Genomic DNA, 27,820 nt, shown 5'->3' on the forward strand with positions numbered 1-27,820 from the left:
TGATTTCCACATTAGCAAAGTATACTAAAAAGTAGGAGATCTGGTATAAACAGCCATAACTCAAGTTACTCCTTAAAAATTATAACTCCCCTCCCATAAACCCCTGTATCATTCCTGAAACTTCATGCAGAACTACTCATTTTACCCTGACTTTTCTAGAAAGTGACTAGATAGAGGAATGTGCTGCAGGGTGCTGTAAGGCAACCAACTGATCCCATGGACACATCCTGGTCATGCACCGCTCTGACTGCACTTGCCAGTGTATCTGCCACTCGTGTGAAAGAAAAGGAGGATGCCAGCACACAGCTAGCAAGGCTTCCTGGGATCAGGTACTAAATTAGCCCAGTGTACCCCGACTCCTTTCTCACACAACCCTACAGGCACCAACGCTTGTTTCCCCACTGTTTACTGCATGAAGTAAGAATCTGGGGCCTCAGTAATCACAGAGAAGGAAAAACAGCTCACACGTAGCACACTGGCTTTATCACTAGTAACAGCTCAGTGTGTTTCCCAGAGCTGAGAATACCATGGGAAGAAAAAGAGAAAAAACAAATCCAAAAATATAGGGAAGGACACATGGAAAGCACAGATCTTACTACTGGGACTTGAAAAATCTTTCCTTAGGGTTTTAAGTGCTTTTCTGAATCTATTTATTTAGATAGTTATGCAGAAGTCCCCATGCCATCTGAAGCCCTCAGTATGTCAGAGCCACCCACAGAGATCCCAAGAGGGCAGTCACAGCACACTGCCAAATGAGCCTAACTCTTTTTTTATTATTAGCTCTCAAATAGTAAAATCTTTGGAAACAGCTGACTATGGGGGTTCTCATAGATCTGGGAATTCTTCCATGGAAAAAACAGTTCCTGTGGTTAACATTTTGGAGTAACATAATTCATGGAAAGTCCCAACCGTTATAGCTGAAAACATTTCTATTACCTGCACAGTCCATTACCAGGGCACTGTTTCATCAGCTTCCAGATAAAGAATTACTCCTGCAGTTATCCATTTGTGCAGCAGTATTTGGCCATGCTGTCTGTCTGTCTTCTCTGCACGTCTCCACAATGATGTCTCGATAACTTTTTGCCTAAGCTGAAGCTAGGTTTGATTTGAAAACTGTCCCTCTGGTATTTCGCCCTTGTTCTTGAGGTAAGCAAAGATGAAAAAGAAATACTGCTATCCAGGCTGGTATTTAAATTTGACCTGATCCAGCCCCAGCCTATCTCTTTGCCCCTGCCTACTGGAAGTCTTTATTACAAGCGTCCCACAGGCTTTATGTTATTTTTTAGGTTGTTTCTTTACACTGAATACTCCCCTTATTCTACAGGTGCTTCTATACAAAGCAAACCTAACCTTCTGGTTTATAAAAGAGGACTCCCATTAATGGTGTAAGTTTTCCTTATCCTGTCTGATTTAACTGCAGTGCTTGGGAGTGCAATTTTGTACTGTATTTTCCTCTTCCCCCTAAAAGGCCAGAAGCTTTCCTTAAACACATACTTGTTTCTTAATGCTCTTGAACCAGTTCTGCTAAACTTGCATGGGAAAGGGAGCAGAAGTCCTAGGTCTTTGAAGCTCTCCCCTTGATTCTTGGCACCAGGCCTTGCACAATCACAGAATCACTAGGTTGGAAAAGACCTTTGACATCATCGAGTCCAACCATACCTGTCCTCTATTAAACCATATCCCTGAGCACCTCATCTACCTGCCTTTTAAATACATCCAGGGTCAGTGACACAACCACCTCCCTGGGCAGCCTGTTCCAATGCCCAATAACCCTTTCGGTGAAGAATTTTTTCCTAATGTCTAATTTGAACCTGCCCTGGTGCAGCTTGAGGTCATTCCCCCTCATCCTATCACCTATCACTTGGGTGAAGAGACCAGCACCCATCTCTGTACAACCTTGTTTCGGGTAGTTGTAGGTGGTGATAAGGTCTCCCCTCAGCCTCCTCCAGGCTAAACAACCCCAGTTCCCTCAGCCACTCCTGGTAAGGTTTGCTCACCAGCCCCTTCACCAGCCTGGCTGCCCTTCTCTGGACAAATGACCACGAAGATGCTTAAAACAGCTTCGAATTACCTGACTAACTTGGGATACTAGAGCACATGTCAGGCTGTCAGAACAAAATGGAGTCCCCACACTCTTCTAACTCCTTCCCTGTTTTCTACATGGCAAAATTTGGAAGCTGGGTGAACAACAGTTCAATGTACCAGCTGTAAGTCACAGATCCCATCTGACAGGGGAACCTTCTGGTGGTCACAGAGGTGCTATACTGCCTCTGAACTTCCTGCAGCACTTACTAGGTAATGAGTAGATTCAGGCTTTATAGGCCTGTTACAACTGGAAAACTAAGCTGTTTCCCAGTGTATTTTAAATAACTATGTGGGCATGTGTGTGTTTGTTTAGTTCTCTACAGTGGTGAGAAATACAAACGAAGGTTCTTTGTACTTGGTTCCATACATACACAAAGTAAGTGATTTCTCCTTACAGCAGAGGCATCTCGTTACACAGCAGAAGAGGCTGCCATTATCAAAAGCTGATATAGTGCTTGCCATTTCCAGCTTTTAAGTCTACAGTATGGTTTGACAGCAGTAGCTGTTGTGAAGATGGAGAGAGACCATAATCTGCATTACCATTTATTCAAGCAGTTCAGGGCAATGATTAGTACATTTGTGGTGGGAAAATGATGGAGATTGAAGTAGCAAGAAAGCCTGTTATTCCTCTTTAAAACTGGGAGCCAAATCTGTTTTGGCAGTACAAGGCTTACTTTGCAAACATCTTGATGCACTTTGTGACCTGAAGAAATCAGTTCAATCCATATACCACATTTACTTTTTTCTCTGTTTAATAAAATATATTTGTTTCCTTTGTTTAATAAATGAGTTTCAAAATTTATTATAACAGGCATTTTCCCCCAATCTATCAGCACATTCAAGGCAGTTATTATTACTTGTTACATGGAGATATATTTGTGTTCTTTATGAATGTGATTTCCAAATTGCATTCAGATCTCAACTTTGCAGAAAATTAAGCACCACCACCATCATATCTGGATGAGTATTACGCAAATAGGTGTATAATACTATATATCCTAGTTAGCAAAAGGAATATCTAAATTTTGTGTTAACACCATGTTTACAAATCAAAAAATTGAAACTTGATCAAGCAATGAAGATAACCACTCTTCAGGAAAATAAATTGAAATTAATTACAGATTAATCACAAATAAAAGTGATCGGAAATTGTTTTAATGTAAAATAAGTAACCCTGTCTTCCAGAATTGTCTTTATTCTTGCATGTAATGCAACTCAACTACTCAAATGAGGGACACTTTCTGTGAACATGAGACCAACTTCTAGAAAGGTGCCTTCCCTATACCAGATCACAGAGGACTTTTTTCTCGGTGCCAAAATCACCTAGTTTTTAACCACAAGAGATGGAAGAAATTATTTGAAATAGCTGAATGAACATCAGCATTCATCTATCTGTTCAGTTTTTTGTTTCTAACCTTTTTTTCTTTATTAAGCTAAAGGAGAAGTACAGTATTTTTTCTAAAAACAAAAAAACCTTTTCTCTGAACGAAATCACTCAAGAGATTTTACAGACATTTTATGAAAGAAAAAATAAATTGACCCTGTTCATTTATTAAGTCTAATATATTTGCTTTTTGCTATAATGATGAGAACTGCACACTGTAAGTCAAACCTCACAATACAGCCATGGTTTATAACCTGTAGGGGGAAACAACCTACTCTACATAGATCCTGAATATTTTCCAGAATAGGTACAGGACAATAATCACCTTTTGCAGAGCCCTAGAACTCAACAGTTCACAAATTAAATACCATTGATTACAGAAATGAGGAACATCTAAAATCAGATGTCAAAGGGAACTATCAGGTCAGCCATCAGACATGGACCAACCATTGCTCATATCTGGAGAATAATTCTAGACAAGCAGGCCAAAACGGAATTACAGGTAGATTCTACAATATGTCACGGCATCCACCAGCCACCTTACTGTGGTGTGAAATTACTCCAGAGTGATACACCCGCACTTAAATTGTTAGACCTTAACACGTCTTGCCCCTTGGCAGACGTCTCCTCACAAATCTGGTGGAATTATAGCTATCTCTAATGGCAAACAGAAGACTCAAATTCAAAGTAAGATGCTTAATATAGATTTGATGCTTCTTTCACCCACATTTGTGCAAATACTAGATTAGTATGTCCAGGCAGAGTCATCAATGAGGATGATGAGCTTGACAAGAAATTAATTTTTAAGAAACCTGAAGACAAAGGAATTATTCTGGAATAGATGCATATATCTTATGCCTGCATGTAAGCCATATGTGTATACAAATAACAAAATCCTAGCAGAATAATAAAAATTCAGAATAGGAACCAAACCCAAAAGGACCTAAAGCCAAAGCTTGCAAACACCAGCCTTATGACTTACCTCCTGGGGTATGTTCCAAGCCATATAGACATGGCTCTTAAACTCATCCATCCAGACTTCAGCCACCCTTAGTGCATTTCTCCGGACATGAGCAGTGAGATCTTCTGTGTACGGTTTATGTGCTCTTTCAATGTGGGCAATCCTGGAGCAAGGCAGAACCTCAACACTTCCTCCACACTGCCACACCTAGGAGGAAAAAAGATATTCTGGTAGTGAGAGTTCCCTACAGCACTGCTGTTCTTGAAAATATTTTATGTCTATGCTCATCATTGTTACAAAGGACATTAACTACTCAAGACTTACTTGACTATAGATTTATTTTTAGACAGTTGTGAGTACTTAACAGTCAGTTAGAGTACTTGAATTACTTTACACAGAAGCTCTTTTTCTGTGTAACTTGCATCGTGAACTTCCAAACAAGATCAAGGCATCCCATTTAGAATAGTTGAGTGGATGCTGCTCAGGTGAAAACTCAGATGTACTCAAACTGTTTGATTGTGTTGAACAAGTACCTCAGTGCCACAGAGGCAGGTGTATTCACTGAGAAGTGACAATCTGCCTTCTGATACCACCAGCAGAGATTTCTGAGGCTTGACATCCCATACCAAGAAAATAAAAAATGAAAGCGAAGGTGCTTCTTCCTCAAACAGCTCATCCAGGAGAAAGCATACTCTGCTCTCCCTCCCAGTGACGCGGGATGTGGGCTGGCAGAACATCATGTTCTGGAGCTGCTCTTAGACCCTTCAGGTCTGCCCATCCTATAGGCATATGCTCTACTAAGAAGGCACTTTGTTCAGACATTCATTTTATATATTTAGACATCTGGCTTGAATACAGCATTTAGGCATTTGGCAGCTCCCGAGACCAGAAAATGTGGCATGGATTCAGAATGTTTACAAAGCCTTTTCTGAACTGGTGCCTAATTGCATTCAGCATATGCTGGGAGAAGAGATAGAGCCTTGGTTTTCAGAGCTCTCTGGAAGGTGAGAACCACAAACATACTGTACAGTCGAGAAGGGAGCTGAAAAGACTTCAGCATGTCTCCATGTCCAGAATTTGGAACCCCGTAAGAGTAAATAAACATAACCATTACCAGTATCAGGGCAAAACTGAGATGATAATAAATATTTTAAAATAAATGGGCAATTGATCTGGCACAAGAATAAATCATCTGGAAACAACATTTGTGTCCTGTCTTTCTAAATGTCATATAAAGTGGGCAATCCAGTCTAATGATCTAACAAAAATAAGAGTTTGTCAAACATTTAATTCCAAATGGTTCAGCTACATTTCCCAATAAAGATTAAATGTGAAGTATCATCAGGCTTTGCTCACACAATGCCTGCTTTCAGTCCAAGCCATTTCTCAGTACAGCATTGACAACCAGCTATAAATTGTTTCAGAGTTACTCACTGTACACTGCTTAAATTAGTATCATAAAAGACAAGGAAGATGTAGAGATGGTCATAACTTAGCCTGGGACAAGACACTTCACATACTCTGCCTAGCATTTGCTCATTTTCACTAGGGATGGCCTCGATCCAAGTGCGACATGTGAAGACCAAATCTCTTGTGGGATTTTCAGAGTTAGGTCAGAATGCCATCTTGACAAGCAGCTGAGACAAAAACTCACGGTCTATAATAAGCTGAATTTCCAAGTAAATTTCCACGTTCTGAAAATCTGAAGAGTGGAGTCATCTATAATTTTAACACTGATTCAGTAATCAGTAAAATCTAATTTGACTTTATAATGAAGTCATATGTGTTTTTGAAAAACATCCTGAGATGACAAAGTCTTTAATATACTTTGTAAATAACAATTACCCACTACCTGAATAAACACCAATTAATCAAATGTGGTGGCCACTCCTTTCTCTCAGACACTGTCAGTTCTGTTTCCAAAGACTAATTAATTACTCTGCATGAGCCATGGATTCGCTTAAAAACTTAATGCTAAGAGGGAGCTGTCAATACAGATGCTGACAGAACAAGCAGGCTGTACTGAACAGCTTCAAAACCAAATCCTATTATTTCTAAGCAAAAATGTCCTGCAATCCGTGAAAATGTGATTAGCATGCACCAAAATTAGACTAGAGATACATGCTAATAGTTTCCATATATCAAGATGAATAAAAGTCCTTCAATTAATGACTTTTTAAAGAGGACGACATCAGAAACACATGTGATCTGAAGATATGAGAATCGTAAGTTACAGGGCATGCAGAGCTTGCAGTCACAGCACGAAACAAGTAGCACTACCTCAGATGGGGGCTATGCAGCCTGGCAGAGCATGCACAGAATGAAAGCAGGCACAACACTTCCTAAGGGAGAAGGAATAATCCTGACTGGCTCAGCTGGTCACATCCAGGACAAGCCATAGTACCTTTCTCCCCCACAAGCGCTCTTTGCCAGTGGGACTGGATAGCAGTGGGGAGAAAGCTCTTTTCTCCAAACATTTCACTGCACTTAGGGAGAGGACAGTTGCAAAGAAAGAGCATGGAAGTAGGCATTAAAGACCCATTTTTAAATGGCACGAAATTCTGGAGTCTCAAGGGATTCTGGGTTCCCAGCTGCCCAAAACATGTGCAAAATCTCCAGCCAAGGAATGAAGGGCTTTGCTAGTCATACACTAAATATTAAATACTATACTGAACAGGATAAATTATAAACAAGACAACGCAATTAACTGACTACTATCAAAACTGTTAACCTTTTTTTCCCCCCCATTTTTCCTTGATTATATTTGGAATAAGGGAATTTCTTGCAGCTATATCAAGAACACCCTTCTCTTTCCCAAACTGTCCACCCAAATCTGACCACTCCTAGCTCCCCGCATCTTGTTTACTTGTGCAAACAAATCTATGGTACTCCAACCATTGTGTTGGAGCCACTATGGATTCTTGGATGGTTCTGAAGACATCTTGAAAAAGCACAAAACTCACTTCAGAAGTGCATAGGAGAGACTCATCAATTGCTCTGAACCAAGCACTTTTGGCCAAAGACAATTTTTAGGGTTTTTTAAATTAGTATTTTAATACTAGTAAATACATTTTCTTAAAGACTCAACTCAGAGTGAAGTTGTGATGCCTTTTAGAACAGTGTGTTCTTCATCTAATAAAATCCTGTGGACATGAGATTGTTGTCATGGTTAAGAAACAGGAATAGCAATAGAGGGGTCAGTTCCTCACAACTTCACAGGTTTTCCCTTGTGAATTCCACAGCTTTTATTTTCTGCTATTAATAATCTGTATTCAGGGTTCATCCATACAGAATAGCATCTTTCTAGTTCTCCAGTACTGTTATTTTAAGTGATAGCTATAAACAAATACAGAGGTTTAAAAATCAATGAAGCTTTTCCAAATTATCACCCATGGAAGACTAAAGATAAAAGCTTCAAATACTTTTTTTTAACCACATGGAAGATTTTAAAGTAAAATGTTATATTTCTGAACACATTTTCACCGCAATCAGTAATTCTTAATGAAAATCCTGCACCTAAAAATTCTAAGGAAGCCACTCAATTTCCTAAACTATAATTGAAAGGAAATGCAGCAACTTTCCCTGTTACCCCAGGAGGATGTTTTACCTATGGTAGCAAGAGGTGGAAATTGCTGGCAGTAGTCTCAATTTCCTGCCAAATCCCTAAACATACACACTTGTCAGAACCAACATACGCTTCCATCACCGTGATACAACAAACAATTCACATTTCATCCTGTAAAAGCATCAGCTGCACCAGTGGGTCTCAGTCTTTGACTTAAGGCAAAGGCCTGAGAAAGTTTTGAAGTGTGAGGGGCTGTGCATGTTCAGGAGTACTTAACGTGATTACTGGAGCCCCAGTAGTGCAGAAAGTTTGCTTTTCTTTGGAGGAATTTCTGAGCTTCTGGTCCTGCTGGTTCACTTTGCAAAACCAGACTTACAGAAAAAGAACACACCAACTGGAGTTTCCCTTCCAAAGAGCTCTCAGAATCCACTCCAGCGTGTTTTCAATGCTCCCTTCCAAGAGGGCCTCAGAAATGCCTCTTTATTCTTGAATTTCCAGAGGAGGTTCATTTATTTGGCATTGCCCCAGGAAAGGCTTAGAGGGCTTCCTCTTCTTGAAAGTGTTCCTCCATCATTACCAAAAAATAGTAAAATTTCCTAAAAAAAATCCAAGGCATAAGGAGACAGTAGAAGTGCCGGGGTGACTTCTAACACTTTCAAAGCTGAAGGTCTAAAAAAAAAAGAAAATAATCAGCAAAGCCCATGACTAAGCAGCAAAAGAACTGGGAGATGACAGGAACATTAAATGAATACAGAGAATCTATTTGGGGAAAAAAAAAGGAGGCAGGTGGGCAGGAATCTCTCTTTCAGATTTACGTGGAGGAACTGTCCAAGCTCTAAAGACTTCTTACTGATGACTTGCTGAAGGTATGTTTACATGTAAGCTATAACTGTGGCTCTACATCTATGTGAATTTATGTTCACCAAAGCTAAAGTGACCACTCGGAGCGAAGAGGAGACAGGTTCTTCATATTGGATAAGCCAGGAGAGCAGAGGGCAAGTAAAACTGCAGAAGAACTCATAGCAGCAGGAGCCTCCACTCTGTTAAAGGAGTAAAGTGCGGTGGGATGGCACAAGCCAGGCAGCTGCAGCAGCAGCAACACACCGAATAGCTTCCCTAAATTTCTTGCGAAGTCCCAAACTCCAACATAGCTCTGCTATCATCCCTCACTCAGCCCCACCAAAGCGAGGGCACTTGTGACAGCACTTGCACAGCCTTCAGTGTGCAGAAGAGACAGATGACTCACACATCCTTAGAAATGTCTAAATCAATCTGGTTATTTTTTTGGGAGCAAATTCCATTCACATCTGGAAAATCTGTTTCACTAGACAAAGGGGCTCCATTTCTGTTTAGTTTTCTTTTAAAATCCACATACTTTAGTAAATCCTTTTCAATTGCATTGAAATGTATTTGAATTTGCATATTTAATCAAACCAATTACAATTCTGAAACTGATCCCTCTCTCAAATATTTAATTTATACTTCATTATCAAATGATATAACACTTCTTCATTAAAAGTGTTTCTTTTTATCTCTTTAATCACCGAGTGTTCTTTTCATGTTGTGGAAGCTTAATCTAATAAAACAAAACCTATATGATGCTAAGCAGCTTATTAGCATGTACTGTATTCATTAAATTTATACAGATCATGCAGTTTCTCCAAGAACTGATGAGACCTTGTTTGAAACCATCATTCCATTTGGACTGCAAACAAAACTTTTAATTATTAAGTGATTTCTCTAAAAGCTGAACTGATTTCTAGCTTCTGTGAAGTCTGCAAATGACAAAATTAGAACAACTCATTAAAGATGCCCTGAAGGAAAAAAAATAGTCAGTGTGAATTAATTACTATTGTGGATACAAACAAATAGTCACCCATATCTTTAAAATACATTTTAGGGAACAATTTCATGCAAAAAATTATTTGTGAATCTTGTTAACCACTGTCATTACTATTAATCACTTAGTGATAACCAATAATGAGCCTGATGCTTTACAGGCAAATATGAATAAACTTATTTCAATTCGATACCATGAGCTAAGCCTGTGATCAGTTTGGGTCTGCATTTTTATTTTAGTATCTTGACAAGTGAATGCAGAAAGGACAGAGAAAGTGGCCACATACAAAGATCACTGAACTCCAGTGCTTCTGTTTCCTGTCGCAATCCGTGGGTTTTGGCTTGCACCCTGAAAGTTTTTGGATTGTCATGTACGCTTGGGTATCTGTCTCTATGAACCTACAAACTATACTCACTGGGTGAAACATGCTAATCTTTATTTAGGTTGTATTTCCACTGAAGTCCAATAACCTTCACCCAACAACTGCAGTGGTGACAGTAAGTACTGGTGGATTTGGCCAGCTTTCCCCAGTTGAGCAAGAAACCACACACAGCTTTGCCTATTCCAAGAGTGTCAAACAGCTTCCTCTCACTGAAGATGTGTGCCCAAGCAACAGAATTGAGCACAGAATCCTGACCCAAGTCACAAAAACTCAGGATTAAAAAAATCAGAATATAGGTGGACAGGAAGAGAAAGGAAATACACTGCTTCCTGAAGCTATGATTCTGGCTTACTCCCTGCATCTAGATGCTGAATGAGATGGAACAAAGAATCATGTCTTTGGCATGTAGCCCTGCAGAGTGGGTGGAACTTAATTCCAAGAGGTGACTGCCTATAGTCACAGCTCAGAACAGTATGCATAAAGAGATCAGGCTGAAGCGAGAGGGTTTTTTTAACTATTTCATCTGTTTCACTGAAGACCTGTGAGGTTTCTGAAGACTGTTTTACTTATCATCAGACTTTCAGGTAAAATTATGTATTTGTGTGCAAGAACAGTGTCTTTTGATAATCAAGCTGTTCATGTGAAACTGTAAGCAAACCACAAATACACACCCCCACAATCCAAAAGTCTTTTTAAAAGGAAGTAAAAGTCTTTAACATAACTAGAGCAGCTCTTGACTTTTTAAATGTAAATTATATCTTAAATCTTACTTTTCAAGTCATCATTAATTGCCTCATAGGCCTCATTTTACATTAATTGTGCCTTTAAAAAAAACATTCTCATTGAACAAGTAATACATGTAAAGATTCTTCCCATATTAAATTGTCAGTAGTTTCCTTCCTCTTTTAGCTAATCATTTCAGTATGTACTTTTTAAATTGCTTTGCTCTGCAGGGATTAATTTTGCAGCTATCTTCATGAGCTGTGAAACTTTTACAATGTATTGTTAAACTGTGCATGTTGTGTTGCTGGTTTACAACTGCAGGAACTACTCTAGGCCTTGTGTTACTAAGAGATAACATGCTTCAAGGGTCACTGAATGCATACGGCATCATTCAGCTCTTCTTCAAACGTGTCTATCTCATTGCCAGGCACAGCAAATAACTGACACGTAAATCACTTCACTGCCGAGTTTAAGTCATGAGGAGGAAGTAAAAGAAATGACTTTTCATCTTAAAAGGCAAAAAACCCTAATAACCTGATCACCACTGGTCTAGTATTCATGGAGTGACTTCCTGCACTGCCCCATCTTGTATGTTTTTACCTTTCTTTCCCTCACCACATCTGTACTTGACTTGATCAGTCTTGCTAATCTTGCACTAATCTTAAAGACTTGATCAGTACTAGAATACAAAACCAAGGATAGGATAGGTGCATTTCAGTTGGAAGGGATCTATGACAACCTTCTAGTCCAACTACTTCTGGGCTGATCAAAAGTTAAAGCATGTTATTGAGAGCACTGTTCAACGCTGACAGGCCTGGAACATTACCCACTTCTCTAGGAAGCCTGTTCCAGTGTTTGACCACCCTCTTGGTAAAAAAACACTTCCTCAAGTCCAGTCTGAACCTCCCTTGGTGCAAGAATGCTGTGAGGGTCAGTATAAAAAGCCTTACTAAAATCCAGGAAAACCACATGCGCTACCTTCCCTTCATCCATTAGGCAGGTGACCTTATCATAGGATATCAAATAAATTAAAAAGGACTTTCTCTTTGTGAACCCATGTTGACTCTGCCTGATGATTGCATTGTTCTTCAAATGCCATTCAATAGTGTCCAGAATAATTTTATCTATAACTTTTCCAGGAACTGAGGTGAGACTAACAGGTCTGTAGCTTCCTGGCTCTTGGCTCTTCCCTCAGACCCTTCTTGTATATTGGAGTAACACTGGCTAGCTTCCAGTCAGCAGAGAACTCTCAAGACCTTTGATAGACAATAGAAAGGGATCCTGGCAAAACCATCTGCTAGCTCCTGCAGGACTCTGGATGAATCCCACCACGGCCCATGGACTGGCAAACATTCAGCTAACACAGTATTTGACACTGTCCCACATGATATCCTTGTTTCTAAATTAGAGAAACACGGATTCGACAGATGGACCATGCAGTGGACACGGAATTGGCTGGATAGTTACACTCAAGAGAGTTGTGGTCAATGGCTCAATGTCCAATGAATGAAGTGGTGGGTGGTAAGGGACTGGCACAGGTTGCCCAGAGAAGCTGTGGCTGCCCCCTCCCTTGCAGTGCTCGAGGACAGGTTGGATGGGGCTTTGGGCAACGTGGTTTAATGGAGGGTGTCCCTGCCCATGGCAGGGGGTTGGAACTAGATGATCTTTGACGTCCCTACCAACCCAAACCATTCTATGATTATATGATGACTTACAACACAAGGTGCTGGGACACATGTAAAGGTATGTGGCCCTTGCAGCTTTGACCCAAACATTCTGGATCCATACTGGTCATCTACTCAGTTTAGCTACAGCACAACAATCCCTTGTTCTCCCACACTGGTCTTCTTTTAATCTCTTTTAGATTACTCAATTGGTCTTGCAGTACTAAAAAGCTCTCCATGAAATTAAATTTTAGAGAATTATCATCACAGTATCACATTAAAACATGTAAGAGTATGGAATCTTCAGAGACTAGGCCATGAAGAATTACAATACCAGAAGCTGGAATGCCATTGCCACCTTTCCGAGACTTAAAGTGCAGAAAGATGTTAAACATGAGGCTATCTTATAATAATGCACTAATTAATTTGCATCTCACCTGAGTCCACTGATTTGGAAGTGCATGTTGACTTAAACTGGTTTACTTCTCTCCATACCACTATAAACCAACCATTTCCTCTCATCATCAAGATGTCTGTATTACTGTCCGGTTGGTAATGTGCCACAATACAGGCATAACCAGTAAAAAAACATCTGTGAGAATCTCCAAGTGCCTCTTCCTCCTTCCTTGCAGGGTATAGTAATGCCTTGTGTAGGCTGGTGCTGTATCAATCATTTGTTTTCCTGAGGGAACAGCTAATAAAATGTTCTCTCCCCAGAAGGAGCAAAAACACAGAAATGATTCACTGGTAATGTTGTCTGCGTGTATAATTACACATGCTGTAGCTGCAGGTTACCTGCTGGGGTATTCATGGGCAAAATGAGGGAAAAAACCCCAATTATTCCACTGTAGGTTTGACAGAAAACCAGAACAAGACATAGAAAGCCAGCTTTCTCTTGATGTCATGACTGGCGCCCATTTGGAGGCATGAGAAGTCCTTATTTTATTCACAACAGAGGCTGTTTGGTTGGGGGTTTTGTTGTCGTATTTTTTCCTGCTGTTGAAATTATGACTTTATAAATACAGATTTTTTTTTAATCTGTGTCATCTTGGGAGTCAGGATGTTAATACAGTGAGGTAGTTTCCAAACCAAAATTAACCTTAGCAGTAATTCCAGCCACAGTGAGAAGCCACTGCTGTTTACACAGGGTGCTAGGCAAGTACTTACACCATACTTGCACTGCCAAGGAACTATTTTATTTTGGTGAAAGTGTGGGCTATGAAAAGCACTAGCTATCTCTAGTAAGTAACATCTGGTCTACCTTTACAAGGTTTTTTTCCACAGAGTTCAGCTGAGAAATGATCTCTTCTTAAATCACAAAATGGATAAAAATAAAATAGACATTTCTATTTAAAGCTTTAATATGAAGTTCAAGAGAAATCACTATCTTAAAAAGCAGTACTTCAAATTAGCAACTAAGAATATTCTTATTCCTGCACTTCTCAGCCCTTCCCCTTCACACATCATCAACCTAATATTGTTGAACAGCACCTGTGATCATATACTAACGATTTTATCTGTACAGCAAACCATTCCCTAGTGGGAAGGGCTATGACCCACCTATTAAAAAAATTAAAAAACATGGTTTAAGACCATAGCAAAAGATGGCAGCTGAAAGTGCAAGGATGGGGGACATCTCGTTTCATTTTTCTGAAAGGAAATTAAGGAAGATCTACACTCATCAGTGGAGGGCCATGAAAGGGGACACTCTGCACATGTGATCCATCCCACTGCTCACTCTCCATTCAAACAGTTTCACAATACAGCAGCTTAGTGAAAAATCCACTCAATTTTCTTTGTTCCCCCAAAGTCACTTCTACCTCCTGGCACACGCCCCATTTTCCTAACACAGTAGTTCACCAGGCAGCGTGGTAAATCACACACCAATTAGCATTAAAATTAATCCTGGAGTTTTAAAAAAAGTCACAATGTAGAAGTTTACTTCTGAACCAGAGGGGTTCAGAGAAGGGGTACAGAGCCGAAGGACTGCTGTGCTGTGCTGCGCTGCGTGGGGGAGAAGGAGGTGACAGTGAGGAGAAAAAGAAAATGCAAACCAGAGTAGCTGTTCGAGTCTTCGTGTTGTGAAACTACACCCTGATTTGTACCCTGCATACAGGCTTCTCTTAATAAAACCAGACATCTATTTACATGTAATGTGTTCATGATTTCATGAAATTCGTGGCCTGTATTAGAAACACCAACAGGTAAAATTGCTGGAAACTTCTAGGGAAAGAGGGAAAGTTCCAAAATGTTTTCAGATAAATATGGAGGTCTAGGGGCAAGTGTAAATATCTGTACTTGCTCATGATTATCAAAAAGAACACTCTTGCAGGGGCATATTATAAGAAAGAGATCTCAGGGAAGAAACGATCAGGATGCAGAGACACTTTGGATTTGAAGACACTGGACACATAAGCCAGCAATAGAGTTCTATGCACCATAGAAGAGAGACTGGGTTAACTGGCCAGCAATGCAGAGTAATGATTCCAGAAGCTGGAGTGGGGAGAGGTTAAAATAGAAAAGAAAGGGCCAAAAGCACCTTCCAAAAAAACCAACCCCTCAAAAACCCCCACCCCAAAATAACAAAAGAAGGAATTTGAAAAAACCCAACCCAAACACATCAGGGAGAGGAACAACAGACTTTATCTCCTTGCTCTGCAACAGGGACTTTTCCATATGGAAAATACAGCAAAGAACAGTGGGACTATTATCTGGTCAACCAGCTCAGTTCTGCATCTCTATTCAGAAAATGCATTCCTCTAGTTCTCCACCAATAGTAAAAGCATCAGCTTCTTGTAATTTCTACAGATGGAACACCAGGCTAACAAGCAATGAAAGATACTCTTCTTATGACCTTTTTTATTGCAAATACAACTAATTTCACTATGGGAATCTACTTGTGTGCCTTACTCAGTCTGAACTGTAAATATAATTTTCCTCCTGGGTCAGCTGATGTAAAGTCTTGATATATTGTCTGATGGGAGCAAGATCCATTCCTTTTCCCTTAAAGAGCTATTACCTTCTAACAGAATTTCCTCTTACCCATTTAACAGGCCCATTATATCCCTGTGAACACAAATTCATCTGCAAGCACAAAGTCTTTGTGACATGCATAATTACTCTAAGTCAAAGCCCAGGCTTACATTCCCTTGACTCAGATGATGGCTTAAGTTTGTGACCTGAGGCAAATCAGTGAATATTTGTTCAGGCATCTCTAAAAGTGGTACAAACAACTTTGTTGTAATGTATTTGGAAGCTTTATCAAACACGTAGGCTGCTTTAAAAGACAAAGTGATTGCTACAGGCTTGCTCTTCATAGAAAATCTTCTGCTGACTTCAGCAGGGATTAGAATAGGTTGTGTGAGCACAACCTGGAAGAGCAGCCCAATGGTGAGAAATGCCACACTCACATTTTGTTTCTGCTGTAAGAATCACAGAATCACAGAATCATAGGAGTTGGAAGGGACCTCGAGAAATCATCGGGTCCAACCCCCCTGCCAAAGCAGCTCCCCAGCTCATATTGCACAGATAGGTGTCCAGACGGGTCATGAATATCTCAGGAGATGGAGACTCCACCACCTCCCTGGGCAGCCTGTCCCAGGGCTCTGTCACCCTCACTGTGAAAAAGTTCTTCCGCATGTTGGTGCGGAACTTCCTGTGCTCCAACTTGCAGCCATTGCCCCTTGTCCTGTCTCCACACACCACTGAAAAGGGGCTGGCTGATTCCCCCTGCATCCCCTGCTTCAGATAATTATAAACTTTAATTAGGTCCCCCCTTAGTCTTCTCTTTTCAAGGCTGAACAGTCCCAACTTACTCAGCCTTTCCTCATAGGGGAGATGTTCCAGGCCCTTAATCATCTTCGTAGCCCTTCTCTGGACTCTCTCCAGGAGATCCCGGTCCTTTTTATACCAAGGAGCCCAGAACTGGACACAATACTCCAGGTGGGGCCTGACCAGGGCAGAGTAGAGGGGGAGGATCACCTCCTTTGACCTGCTGGCTACACTCCTCCAGATGCACCCCAGGATCCCATTGGCTCTCTTAGCCACCAGGGCACACTGCTGGCTCATGGTCAACCTGTCATCAACAAGGTGGTAACCAACACAGCCCCTATTTGGTCTCCTGAGTAAGCAAAGTGATTCCAGTTTGCCCTCCAAATGCAATCTGGTTCCATGCAAGCACGCTTAAGTCCATTCAACTCAGAGTTATTGAACTCAATGCTTTGTAAAAGACGCATTACTCACCCTAACATGAATTTAAGAATATTATTCTGGGGTACAGTAAATGAATCTCTTCAAAAAATTGCAGATAAAGTGACTGAGCTGCTCAGAAAAGATGCTGTGAAGTTTTGCATCAACCAGCCTGGCTTTATTTTCTTCTGGGGCAAATAAATAGCTTTGCAAGAAAGTATTTGCTTGAGGAGAAAATGCAGTATTGCTTTTAATACTCAAAATGCACTCATCTGTCAGCTTCTAGCTCAAGGCAACAGAACTCTATTATTTATTTAATAATAAAGGTTTAATATTTTACAAATGTTATTACAAAGCCATAGACAAGGGTAAAGATATTAGAAGTTAAAATAATACACCAAATTAGAGACAAATAGAGCTGAGCAGAGAAACTAAGTCATTGTAGTCAAGAGAATAATCCTCCAATCAAAGACCTCTTCTCTGTGGCTTGTTACAGTTTACTATCCATAATTTCCAATAATTGGGGATTTTCTTGCACTCCTGTAACAAAAATAACCTGGTATTTGTGCAGGTGATGGGGTGACAAAAACACTTCCTGGGAGAGGATAGTGGGTAAGTCTCCATTTTGTCAGGGTTTAATTCCTGTCCCTGCACAGTGGTTCACTTGAAAACAAACCATTTCAAGATTTTTGAAGAAACAGTAAAGGCTTCTCCTTTAAAATGAAAATAAATTGTGAATAGGTAGACTTTACTTCTCAGAAGCACCTCATCTGGGAGATTAAATCTTATCTCACATCACTGAAGATGCAGCTGCTAACAAAGCAAATGGAGAAGGAGGCTTTGACTCTGCATAGGCACTGAGAGCGATTTACTCAGTCCTGTCATCACATGATGCTGCAGCTGGTCTGCATAGGAGTCCAGCCCACAGGAGTTCTACATTCTCTGGAACAAAATTAGCGAAATAAAGACACAGGACCATCATCTATTTAGCTTGTTTATCTTAAGATAAACAAGTAGCTCACATGATCCTAACTGATACTGCTACTTCTACGGTTGAAAGTAACCTCTCCTGTTCCTGGGGATGTTTGCTCTTAGAAACTTACACACAAAATTTCCCAGTGACAGAATTGACTTCCTGTGCCTAAATACCACAAAGAATGCAAACAGGGTGTGTGTTCCTAGAAACTCAATCCACGAAAAAAATCAAGGAAATTTCACTAGCTATCAACTCCATCATATCAAGACAATGTGATATATGATGTCCTACCTCTTGACTATCCTGGATACCAGGCCATTTGGGCACACAGTGTCTGCATCCCCACGTGATAATGCATATCACAGAGCAGAATACTAGACGAAGCTAGTTACTTCTTAAAAAAGGAAAACAGCAAGGAAAAATGAAGCAGAGTGATCAATATGTAGTCATGGATTGGAAAGCAAAATTCTAAAATAGAAACAATATTTATTGCACTGATACTGTAATTATAATGTTTTTGTAGAACAATTACTGCCTTTATTAAGTGATTCATCGTAAGCCTCGCAGTGGAAAGCAATACATGTAATCTAGAGATGACTATCTGGTGCTGCACAAAAATGTAGTTCAGCAGCAGAGACAGACCATCTGGCCTGAAATTCCCTGCTGACTACAGTCTTACACGTAGCCCCCTCTAAAAGAAATGAAAGGCAGCCCCAGGGAGCTGCACCTCTGGAGACAGCGTTTAGGATGTACCTGAATGACAAGGCTGCCCACCACCACAATATGAGAGCCCCTTTGAAGCAGCCACCTGTATTTTGCCAAGATGCTTGGTGTATGGCCCCAGGTGTGTGCCAGATGCAGGCAGCTGAGAGAAGGAGCTTGCTTTTCAAGCTTAACATCTGCAGAAATAAAACTGTGCTTCCCAGAAGCTCTAATACTGCGCTGTACATTTATATTCAACCTGGTTTTACCTGGGATAAGATGAGAATTGTGAAGAGTTGGTAATAAACTGCTGAAAAATCTGTTCATTACAGCCCAGTAATTTGTTTTGATATAGCCAGGAACACAGATCCAAGTCAGGATAAAGTTACATGAGGCAGCAGACATTATGTTACCTTGCACACTACAATCTGTTACAGATGAAAGTATTTTATGTAGGTCAGGCACTGCTTCCCTGGAGACAGACAAAAAGCCACAAGGAAATCAGAGCAGTGTTGGGCCCTATTTCAGTGATCCAGCCTACTCCAAAGTTTCAATTATGCAGAGACTTGGGTCTCGCTGGTCTTGCCTATCAAAGTACTTTTCCCAATCAACTCCTACAAGGCTAAGTATCCGGGACTGGATAGACATGATGCAGAAATAGATAAAGCTCCCTGCAATCACAAGAAGGCAATAGTTTGGTAAATTGTAAAAAAGAAAAATCAAACTGACATTAATTTTCAACTCATTGGAATACTGAGCTGCAAAATCAGGTTTTGGGAACAGAAGGAGGCTCCCTGGCCCTCACAGCGAGGAGAATGTTGTTATTAAAAGAAGCAGTCTTGCATTTCCCTCTCCCTTTCCTTAAAACTGTGCTGTAATATAACTGAGGTGGGACCTATGTTCCAGTCTTGGTGCAATAACACTTTATCTGACAGGTGGGAGAAGAAAAATTTCAGGAGCCCAGATGCAAAAATGAGAATATTTTGTTATATCTCTTGGTCTCAGCAGAGAATTCTATATTTTTAAAATAAATCCCCTTCTTTTTGCTATTGTGTAACAGTATGCTTTTATTCTGTCAACTAGAAAGCACAAAATACAAGCTCCCACTAGCATTTCATAGCAGAATTCAGAATTTAATTTTATAACACATATCATTCCATTTTTCATTACCACCTATCTGCAAATTTATTTTCTATCAAAACCTGAAAGCCTCTCAAGGAGAACACAGCTGCATTTTCAGAACCATATTTAGCTGTGAAAAGATACAGAAAAAAGTACACAAACTACACACAATTCAGATGAAAACTATGATGAAATATGTGCACTTATGCACTTTATTAATGCCTTAATTCCTGACCAAGGAAAAGGCAGTTTGGTCCCTTGTGATTTCCCTAATTTAAATAAACCAAGTAAACCAGAAAGGCTTTTCCCATCACACCTGTGAGAAACTATCCTACTTACCAAGCCCAGGATCACAAGTAAGCAGGGAGTTTTAGGGATCATCTCTGCAGAATTCTAAGTTACTTGCATAAAGGAATATTACCAAATCCTGCATTTCTATCCTTGTTCCAGAGAAGGTCTTTAAAAAAATGTAGGAGATTTGCTCTTTTTTTCCCCTCTGTCCTTAAATACAGATGTTTATACTACTACTGGAGCTGTGGATCTCCTTTGCATGCCATCATCCATACATTTTTGACTGGTTTTCCCCTGCAATAAAAAGCAAGCTGCATTTTAAATGTAAGCCACCAGTGTTGATTACTTATGTTCCTTACCCTGATTCCAAGCTCCACATTCTCTCCTCCGTATACTTCCATGCCTTCATCCAGTAAGCCAATCTCTTGGAAATATTCCCTATCTACTATGAAGCATCCAATTAATGCAGGACTTCTGGAAGAATAGAACAGCAGCAAGCAAATTAGCAGATAGAATATGAACAATTTTATTATTCAGAAACAGATCATCTTTGTAATTGCTGGGTCAAATGGTGTGTTAAGACAAATCCTTAGGGAAGTATTTCTCAAACAGATTTATCCAGCTTTGTCTTCTTATGTTCTTGATTCTGTGGTGAATAAGCACCATTGAAGGAAAATAGACTCAAAATGACTGGACATACATATTCACCAGACCAGGCAGGATTTCAGTGCTAGCAGTACTAGACCTGGGAGCCCCAACTTTGTTTCTGAGGCACCAGCCATTCTAGTCTCTGCTCCTCCTAAAAGTCCTTGGGTTTCTCATCTGCGTTAATTAACAAGGGTACAGTGATGCACAGTTCTGTGTGTTTAGCCAGAAGCTAAGTTCATCTACAGCTAAGAAAGCTTGTGTCTGTAAGCTTATGTAAAACAACAAATTATTTCTTGAATAGGAGCTTCCAGATCAGGTTTTGCAATACAGAATCAAGAAATGTCTGCCCACACCAGCATCCTGTAATACAAGTGTGCTGTCCTGAAACAAATTTAAACAAGTCGCTTATCTTTACTGATTCAGTAACCTCTATGTCATGACCTGTATTACCCAACTTTTACTATGCAGAGCCTACCTTAAGGTAAGAGTTTGGGCACAGAGACAGTACCATTTTAACTTCTTGAGATGCAGTGGAGAAAAATACAGAGTAATTTAGCCTTTCCATTTTTCTCCTGCCTTATCATCAACAATGGAAAGAAGTAAAAATGTCTTTTCTGATCATTTTGCTAGTATCAGTAACTGGGAACAACAGGATATTAATTAGCAGTACAGGGGAAATCCTCCTGCATTTACTGGGAACATTCAAACCGCAGATAAGAGTAGATACCCACTTTCAAAGAGATTATAGGATGTCTTAATCACAAATTATATGATTCTAGAGAAATCTATACATATATGCCTTTAACTTGAAGTGCCATAGTACCCACTTTATAACAACAAAAGACTATTTCTACTCCATTTATTAAAGAAGAAAATAGCAGTTAATGTCACTTCAAAAATTATATTTCTTTTATGACGAAGTAGTCTTGCTTTTGGTGGTGTTTTAAAATTATTCTCAGAGTACCTGCTTCCCTTTGCTGTAATTATAGAAGCATACTGGAGGCATGATAGAAGCCATCAAATCAATACACATGGTGGGGTTGGGATTGAGGTTTTTTTGTTAATTTTAAATATCCAGCACACGGTATTGTACTGAAAAAAAAGATGCCAGGGAAAGGGCTAGGGAACAAATCTAAACAGCTAATATTCACAAAGGACATTAATTCCACAATCCTCACATCGAACAGAGTTTTAAGGGAAAGTGGAAAACTATATTTGCTCTTTATTCTGAGTTTCAATACTTTTAATTTAAAAAGTCACCATAATGAATACAGAAGGTTTGCCCCTGCAGGATTTAATAGAATATTTCAAAGCATTTTCATAATATTAACAGAGTTCATTAACAGTGAGAACCTTTTCTACCAATGTGGAAATTAGCACCTCTATTTACCTATGTCCTTGGCAAACCTGAATTTTTCTCTCTTACTTTCCGATTCTGAGGCTGGTTCTAAGGCCCAGCACAGTGGGGTCAGCACAGTTCAGAGTGCCTAAGCTGACAACTGGAAAAAAGCTGTCTGCCTGAAAAGACAGAACTACTGGATGAAAGGTACCCCTTACACTGACCACATGGAAACTGATCTGTAGTGACGACCCTCTCCACTGCCACTGGTATTTAAGGTTCTGCTTTGCAGCTGGTCAAAACAGTCCTCCCACTTTCCTTCTGCAGAGAGCTAGACTATAGCTACCAGTGATCTCCTTGATACGCATGCCTAGCGAGAAGAAGGGCCTGGAATCTCATCTGAGCTCTGAGGGGATTCAGAGGCACCTACTCCTCTTCCAGAGATAAGGGTTCTGTTCTGTACCAGCCTAACAATACTCTAGACATGGTAAGGAAGTACAGAGGTGGACTGTACAGAAGCTAAGATCTCATACAGTTTTTTCCACACACTGTCAGGGACCAGCATTAATTCCTAGGACATAACACAGCCGTAAAGCTATGGGAAAGCATTATAAAGAACACTATTTTCACATCAGTTCTGTTTACATAACGCATTTGTAAAAGAAGTTCTGTTTCTTGCCCATTACCACTAAATTAGCAGACAAGACATTTGGATAAGCAGCATGGCTGAGCATTCAAATCCCCCATTTCACTTTGGCTGTGTTTTGCCCTGTACTAAAAACAACGAAACCTAATTGTAAGGGTGTACTGTAAACAACAGCTTTCTTACTGACTGCATGGGGGTCAAGGTTGAAAGCTGAAAAGCACAGCTCAAGGACAGTTAACTAATTTAACATTATGCCTGTAAAACCTATTATGTAGCTGAGACCACTCACAGTCCGTCATATCTAGATGAGCACTGCCAGCGACACAGTAATCTAGGTCACAGCTGCACGTTACCTTATTGGAGCAGTTGTGTTCTCCAGTTTCCACCATGACTTAGGAGGGTTCAGATAACGGCACCATAGCTCCCAGTCAAAGCCCTGTGCTGAGAGGGGATATTCCTCTATTTCAAAATTATCATACTTGATGTTATCGAATGATGGAGAAATTACTCTTTTTCTGTTTTCTTTTATCCTAGTAAGCACAGGTTCAGCCCTAAAAAAGGAAAAAAAAAACCTCATTAAGACTACATCAGTAGAAGCATAGCACTGATGGAAATTATTTCAGAGAGGGCAAAGTCTGTAGCTGTCACCCATTCAGAGCTCCCCTTCTTTGAGATGGAGTTTTGACAAAACAGCATCTGCCCCAAACCAACACTGTGATATTTTATCCAGCATGCCCTTTGATGTTAGCTGGCAAATGAAGAAATTAATATCTGCATATCATAAAGCATTTACATCCTTGCTACCAAATAATGACTTCGGGCTCTCAGCATTATAAAGGACATCAAGATCAGAGTTACTAACAGATCTATTCCAGGGACAGAAATTCCTGCCTTTTTACCATCTTTCCTACTCAAGAAGCAACAGACACAACCTCCAGTCTGAACATGTTAAATGTTGCATAGTTTTAGTTATGTGATACTTTTGCACAGAGCAACAACCTCAGTGCCAAAAGGACACTTTGCTTACAATGTAAAACATAAAAGAAACATGGTATTTTTAATGAAAAGAAGATAAATTTGACCCTGTGGGGCAAAGGGCTACATTATAAGATGTTTTTCAAGTACAGGTTTCCAATATAGTTTAAAAACATTGGAAGTAGATCAGTAGATCTCTCATGCTATAAAAATAATCTAGATTGTTATATATTTATACATTTTTAAGCTGTGTCTGAAAAGAACAGAATGTTAATTCACCCTCTATATCCAAGAGAAACACCATTTAGTGATTTATATACAGGGCTTGGAAATGTCCCTTGGTCAGAGAAATTCAAGAGGACACATACCATCCCACATTGAACTCCACATGGGCATCAAAGAGAGCGACAACTGGTGCTGTGGCTACTCTCCACCCACTAACTCGAGATCGAATCAGCCCCTCTTGTTTGCTGTGTCGAACAACCTTGATGAAGCCAGGTTTACGGGCATTTACTTCATCAACATACTTCTTCAGCTTCTCCTTCAGTTCTTCTGTGGAAAGAAAAGAGCTAGATGTTAACAAGAAGCATCAGCTTGGTAAGATGTAAAACCTGTTCTTTCAGCAAAACAGGAGTCTTCACACATAGAAATACTTCCTTTTGATTTTAACTACTAAGAATTAATAAATAGTCAAGTCTAAAAGGAGGCAAATAAAAAGGACCATAAATTATATAATAGTAAAAAATCCAGGTGTAACTATTTAGCTTACCTGACATCACAACCCTACCAGAGTTTAAGAAGCCACAAAAGAAAACACTCAATCATAAAGCACCATAGCTATGCAAATGCATATGATGTTCCTGCAGCAACAAACAAGATAACTATCTTCTTATTTTGAGAAAAATATGTCCAAGTGTTTTCCATGAACTTCACCAATATTAAAAAAAAGGAATACAATTGATTATTTATGCTTTCTCCTTTTTTTATTTTTCACCTAAACTTTGACAATCCTGTTCTTTTCTCTTTGCTGAACAAAGTACTGGAGAAGAATAATTCCTAACAGAAATATGATAACTTTATAATCAACAGCTGTCATAACTCTGGTTTAAAGACCATAAGCACACAATTATTACTAACAGAAAACACTGTTCACTACTATTGGTTATTAGCATTGCTATGTTCTATTTATGTTATGGTACCACTCAGAATTCCTGTGGTGTTACTAAGTTCCTTTTCCTCCAAATCTTTCCATAAATATCTTTGCTGTGATGCAGAATAATGCTCCTGTGGTTACAATGCTCAACTGGGTATCATCAAATCTACATTAAAATCCCAATGCTGCCTAGTCCCTTCTGTGAAATTGTGAGCAAGCCACTTAACTTCTCCATAATCAATTCCATAATCAATTCCCCATCTGCAAAATGGGATCACCACACTTATACTTCTTTTCAGTCTATTTTGACTTGACACTTTAAAGAATAGCAGTTTTCTTTTTGTCTGCATTTGCCCTGGGGCAATGAGCTGAGGGGAGATGGCATGAGACAAGGGATGACACTAGAGGCCAGCAGTGGAAGGAGCAGAACTCCATAGTCAGCAGCATGGTAGGGAGTACAACTCCCGTCACATTGGCTGGCACAAACTGCTTCCCAATAAAATATAACAGGTTTTTTTTTTTAAACCTAAGCAATGAGGCTTTCCCCTCTGCTGTTTTGCTGGCATTAGCACTACAATGTGCTCCTAGCTACACGCCAGGAGAAGATTTCTGCTTTGAGCCCAGGTTTGAGCTTCTCAACACGTTATGCCAACTGCTCCAGGAACTGGTTCCAACAGATCTGGACAAGACATGCACTAGAACAGTTAACACAGCAGAGAAACAGAAGTGAGCACACTTCACCAGCCACACGAAATGTTTATCCTTGGAAAGGAGGTGACAAAGAGGACAGAGCTGTTTTATATGGTGTCCTCCAACCTAAAGACTTACAACCCACACAACCTTAGGGGGCCTACTTCTCTGAAGATATGGAGGAAAGGGAAAGATGCTCAAGCACAAAGACTCCAAAACTTCCCCCCCCCACCCCGTGCGAAGACTCTGGGATAGCCACCAGGCATGATGCTCTTGCAGCTGGTTCCACTGTGCCTGCCACATCCCTTTGTGGAAATGAACTCTCCACACAGAATTGAGAGAATACCAAAGAAAAGGGATGAAACATTTTCCACAAAGAGCAAGGATTAAAAATAAATATCCTGGTGACCATGTCCATCACAGTACTTAAACTGTAGCTATTTCTTAGGAATGGACTCAAAATATTTCTAGAATTTTCCATATTATATTGCCAATATCTATTAAAAATACTTTTCTATGACTGCATCACTTTGAACAAATAATACAAGGCATTAACATGCTTAGCATAGAACACTATTCTATTTGTATTAGATTTGTTGCATACTGATCAATACACTTTTTCCTTTATAAAATAAAGAAATAATATTCAGGTTTTCTACTGTGATTGTGCAGAGCCATGTGTTCTTATTGTTCATGCCCTAACACAGAGAGATTTGTAGCAAGCACAAAACTATCAAACCAACCACCAGCTAACAGCACTTTAAATTCAAAAAACATTTATGTTATTGAAATTGTGCCCACCTAAAAATAGTGCAAACCAGTTCTCCGTTCCCAAAATGTAGTATTGTGGAGGATGAATATCAAAACATGAAGATCAAATCTTTGTTCTTGGTGTGAGTGGCTGTTCATAGATTTGCAATACCAGGAAGCTTTATTTGCCACAACAATGCAGCATCACCACTGAGTATGAAATATATAAAAAGGAAGCAGGCTCTCATCAAGGACTTGAAAATCAGTACCCTTGATAGAGACATTGTTCTCTCAATCACCTTCGTTTTTAGCAAGTGGGTTATTCTTTCTTCTGTCATATACTCTTCCTAGTGCAGATGGACTTGAATAAACACAGAATCTTTTTCATGGGTAGGTGTGGTATGGAATTAGGTGGGGATGGAACAGAAACTAAGGGATGGAACAGAACCTAAGTCTTGGCTTGCCACCAGCATGACTTCAGATGCATTTTATAGCTGTGACATTTGCTGGGCAGTAGATACTTCTAAATTTCTGGCTACACTGCAGCTTTTTGAAACTGAAGTAGCCTGAAAAAGTTTCAGGGGAACCTTGAAGACTTACCCATGGTATGGAGAGATCCTTTTGTGGGCTTCAGTATGAGCCTCAGGAGGCAGAGGGAAGTGCTGCCTTTTACCTAGTCTTCAATACTGGCCCACAAGCAGCGACTTACTCTGTAGCACATTCTCAGGAAACAAAGCAGTATTTTGCAGTTAAAACAGATTAGCCTTCCTTTGTAAAGGCAGAGTGCTGAGCAGAACTTTACATGCACTCTTTTTCTTACTAAACCTACCTGGTAGACTCCCCCAGAAGAAAAGTCTACTAAAAATGTACCATTTTCACTCAGCCACAGGACACGGCAGACACGTAACTGAATCTAAAAACATCGCTATTTTGGGAAGAACACTACAGATGTCCTAGCAGTATACTGAAGTCAGTTTTTTTCATGCAGTTCGTGTTTTCCTGAGTTTTATGAGAGAAATCTGAGTTCAATTGTCTTTGACAGTTTTAGAGCACTCTGCCCAACTGGACTGAATGATGGGATTCTCCCCCTAGAACTGTTCATACATTTTTTGATGGCACTGATTGTCTTCAGCAATATATTTTTAACCCATGCTCTGTTTTTTTTTTTCCACTTCAGATATGTTGCATGAATAATAAACAGTCTTTTTCATTAATTATTGTGCTTCAGTGCTTTATGCCACCATAGGGAGAAGAAAGGGAATGAGCAAATGTGTCATCTTCAATACACTGTTGATTTGGTTTCTAATTATGGAAACAAACAGGCTTATAAAGATAGATGTGTTTGCCTTTCAGCACAGAACCTCTCAAATAAGGACTCAATTTGACTAAGCTGAACAAGTGTCTGCAATTGGAGAGAAAGTGCAGCCGTATATGGAATGGGAAAACGGTTCTGAACTGGTGCTTGGAAATGTTGCACTACACTACCCGTCTCTATATGTCTGGAAAGCACAACTCTCCTCATTAATATAGATGTTTTGGGTTTGTGATACTGGGGTGGCTTCTGCAAGAAGCTGCTAGAAGCTTCCCCTAGGTCCAAGGGAGCCAGTGCCAGCCAGTTCCAAGCCAGACCCACTGCTGGCCAGGGCCGAGCCTATGGGATAACATATTTAAGAAAGGTAAAAAGCAGCTTTTGCAGTCAGAGAGAGGAGTAGGAAGATGGAAGAAACTTTGCAGAT

The 27,820-nt window shown here is 39.9% G+C and overlaps 1 protein-coding gene across 1 annotated transcript in view; it reads right to left on the reverse strand.

The window, feature by feature from the left end:
- The window catches only part of GALNT18 (polypeptide N-acetylgalactosaminyltransferase 18), a 227,541-nt gene that overhangs the window by 49,497 nt on the left and 150,224 nt on the right, over nt 1–27,820 (reverse strand). The window contains exons 5-8 of the mRNA XM_084264078.1: nt 23,860–24,043; nt 22,870–23,067; nt 20,243–20,357; nt 4,452–4,637 (exon numbers count right to left, since the gene is read on the reverse strand). Coding sequence (XP_084120204.1) covers nt 4,452–4,637; nt 20,243–20,357; nt 22,870–23,067; nt 23,860–24,043 — 683 coding nt within the window. The remainder of the gene's footprint in view (nt 1–4,451; nt 4,638–20,242; nt 20,358–22,869; nt 23,068–23,859; nt 24,044–27,820) is intronic.

Source organism: Gallinula chloropus, assembly GCF_964237585.1.
Source record: "Gallinula chloropus genome assembly, chromosome: 4".
Taxonomy (NCBI): domain Eukaryota; kingdom Metazoa; phylum Chordata; class Aves; order Gruiformes; family Rallidae; genus Gallinula; species Gallinula chloropus.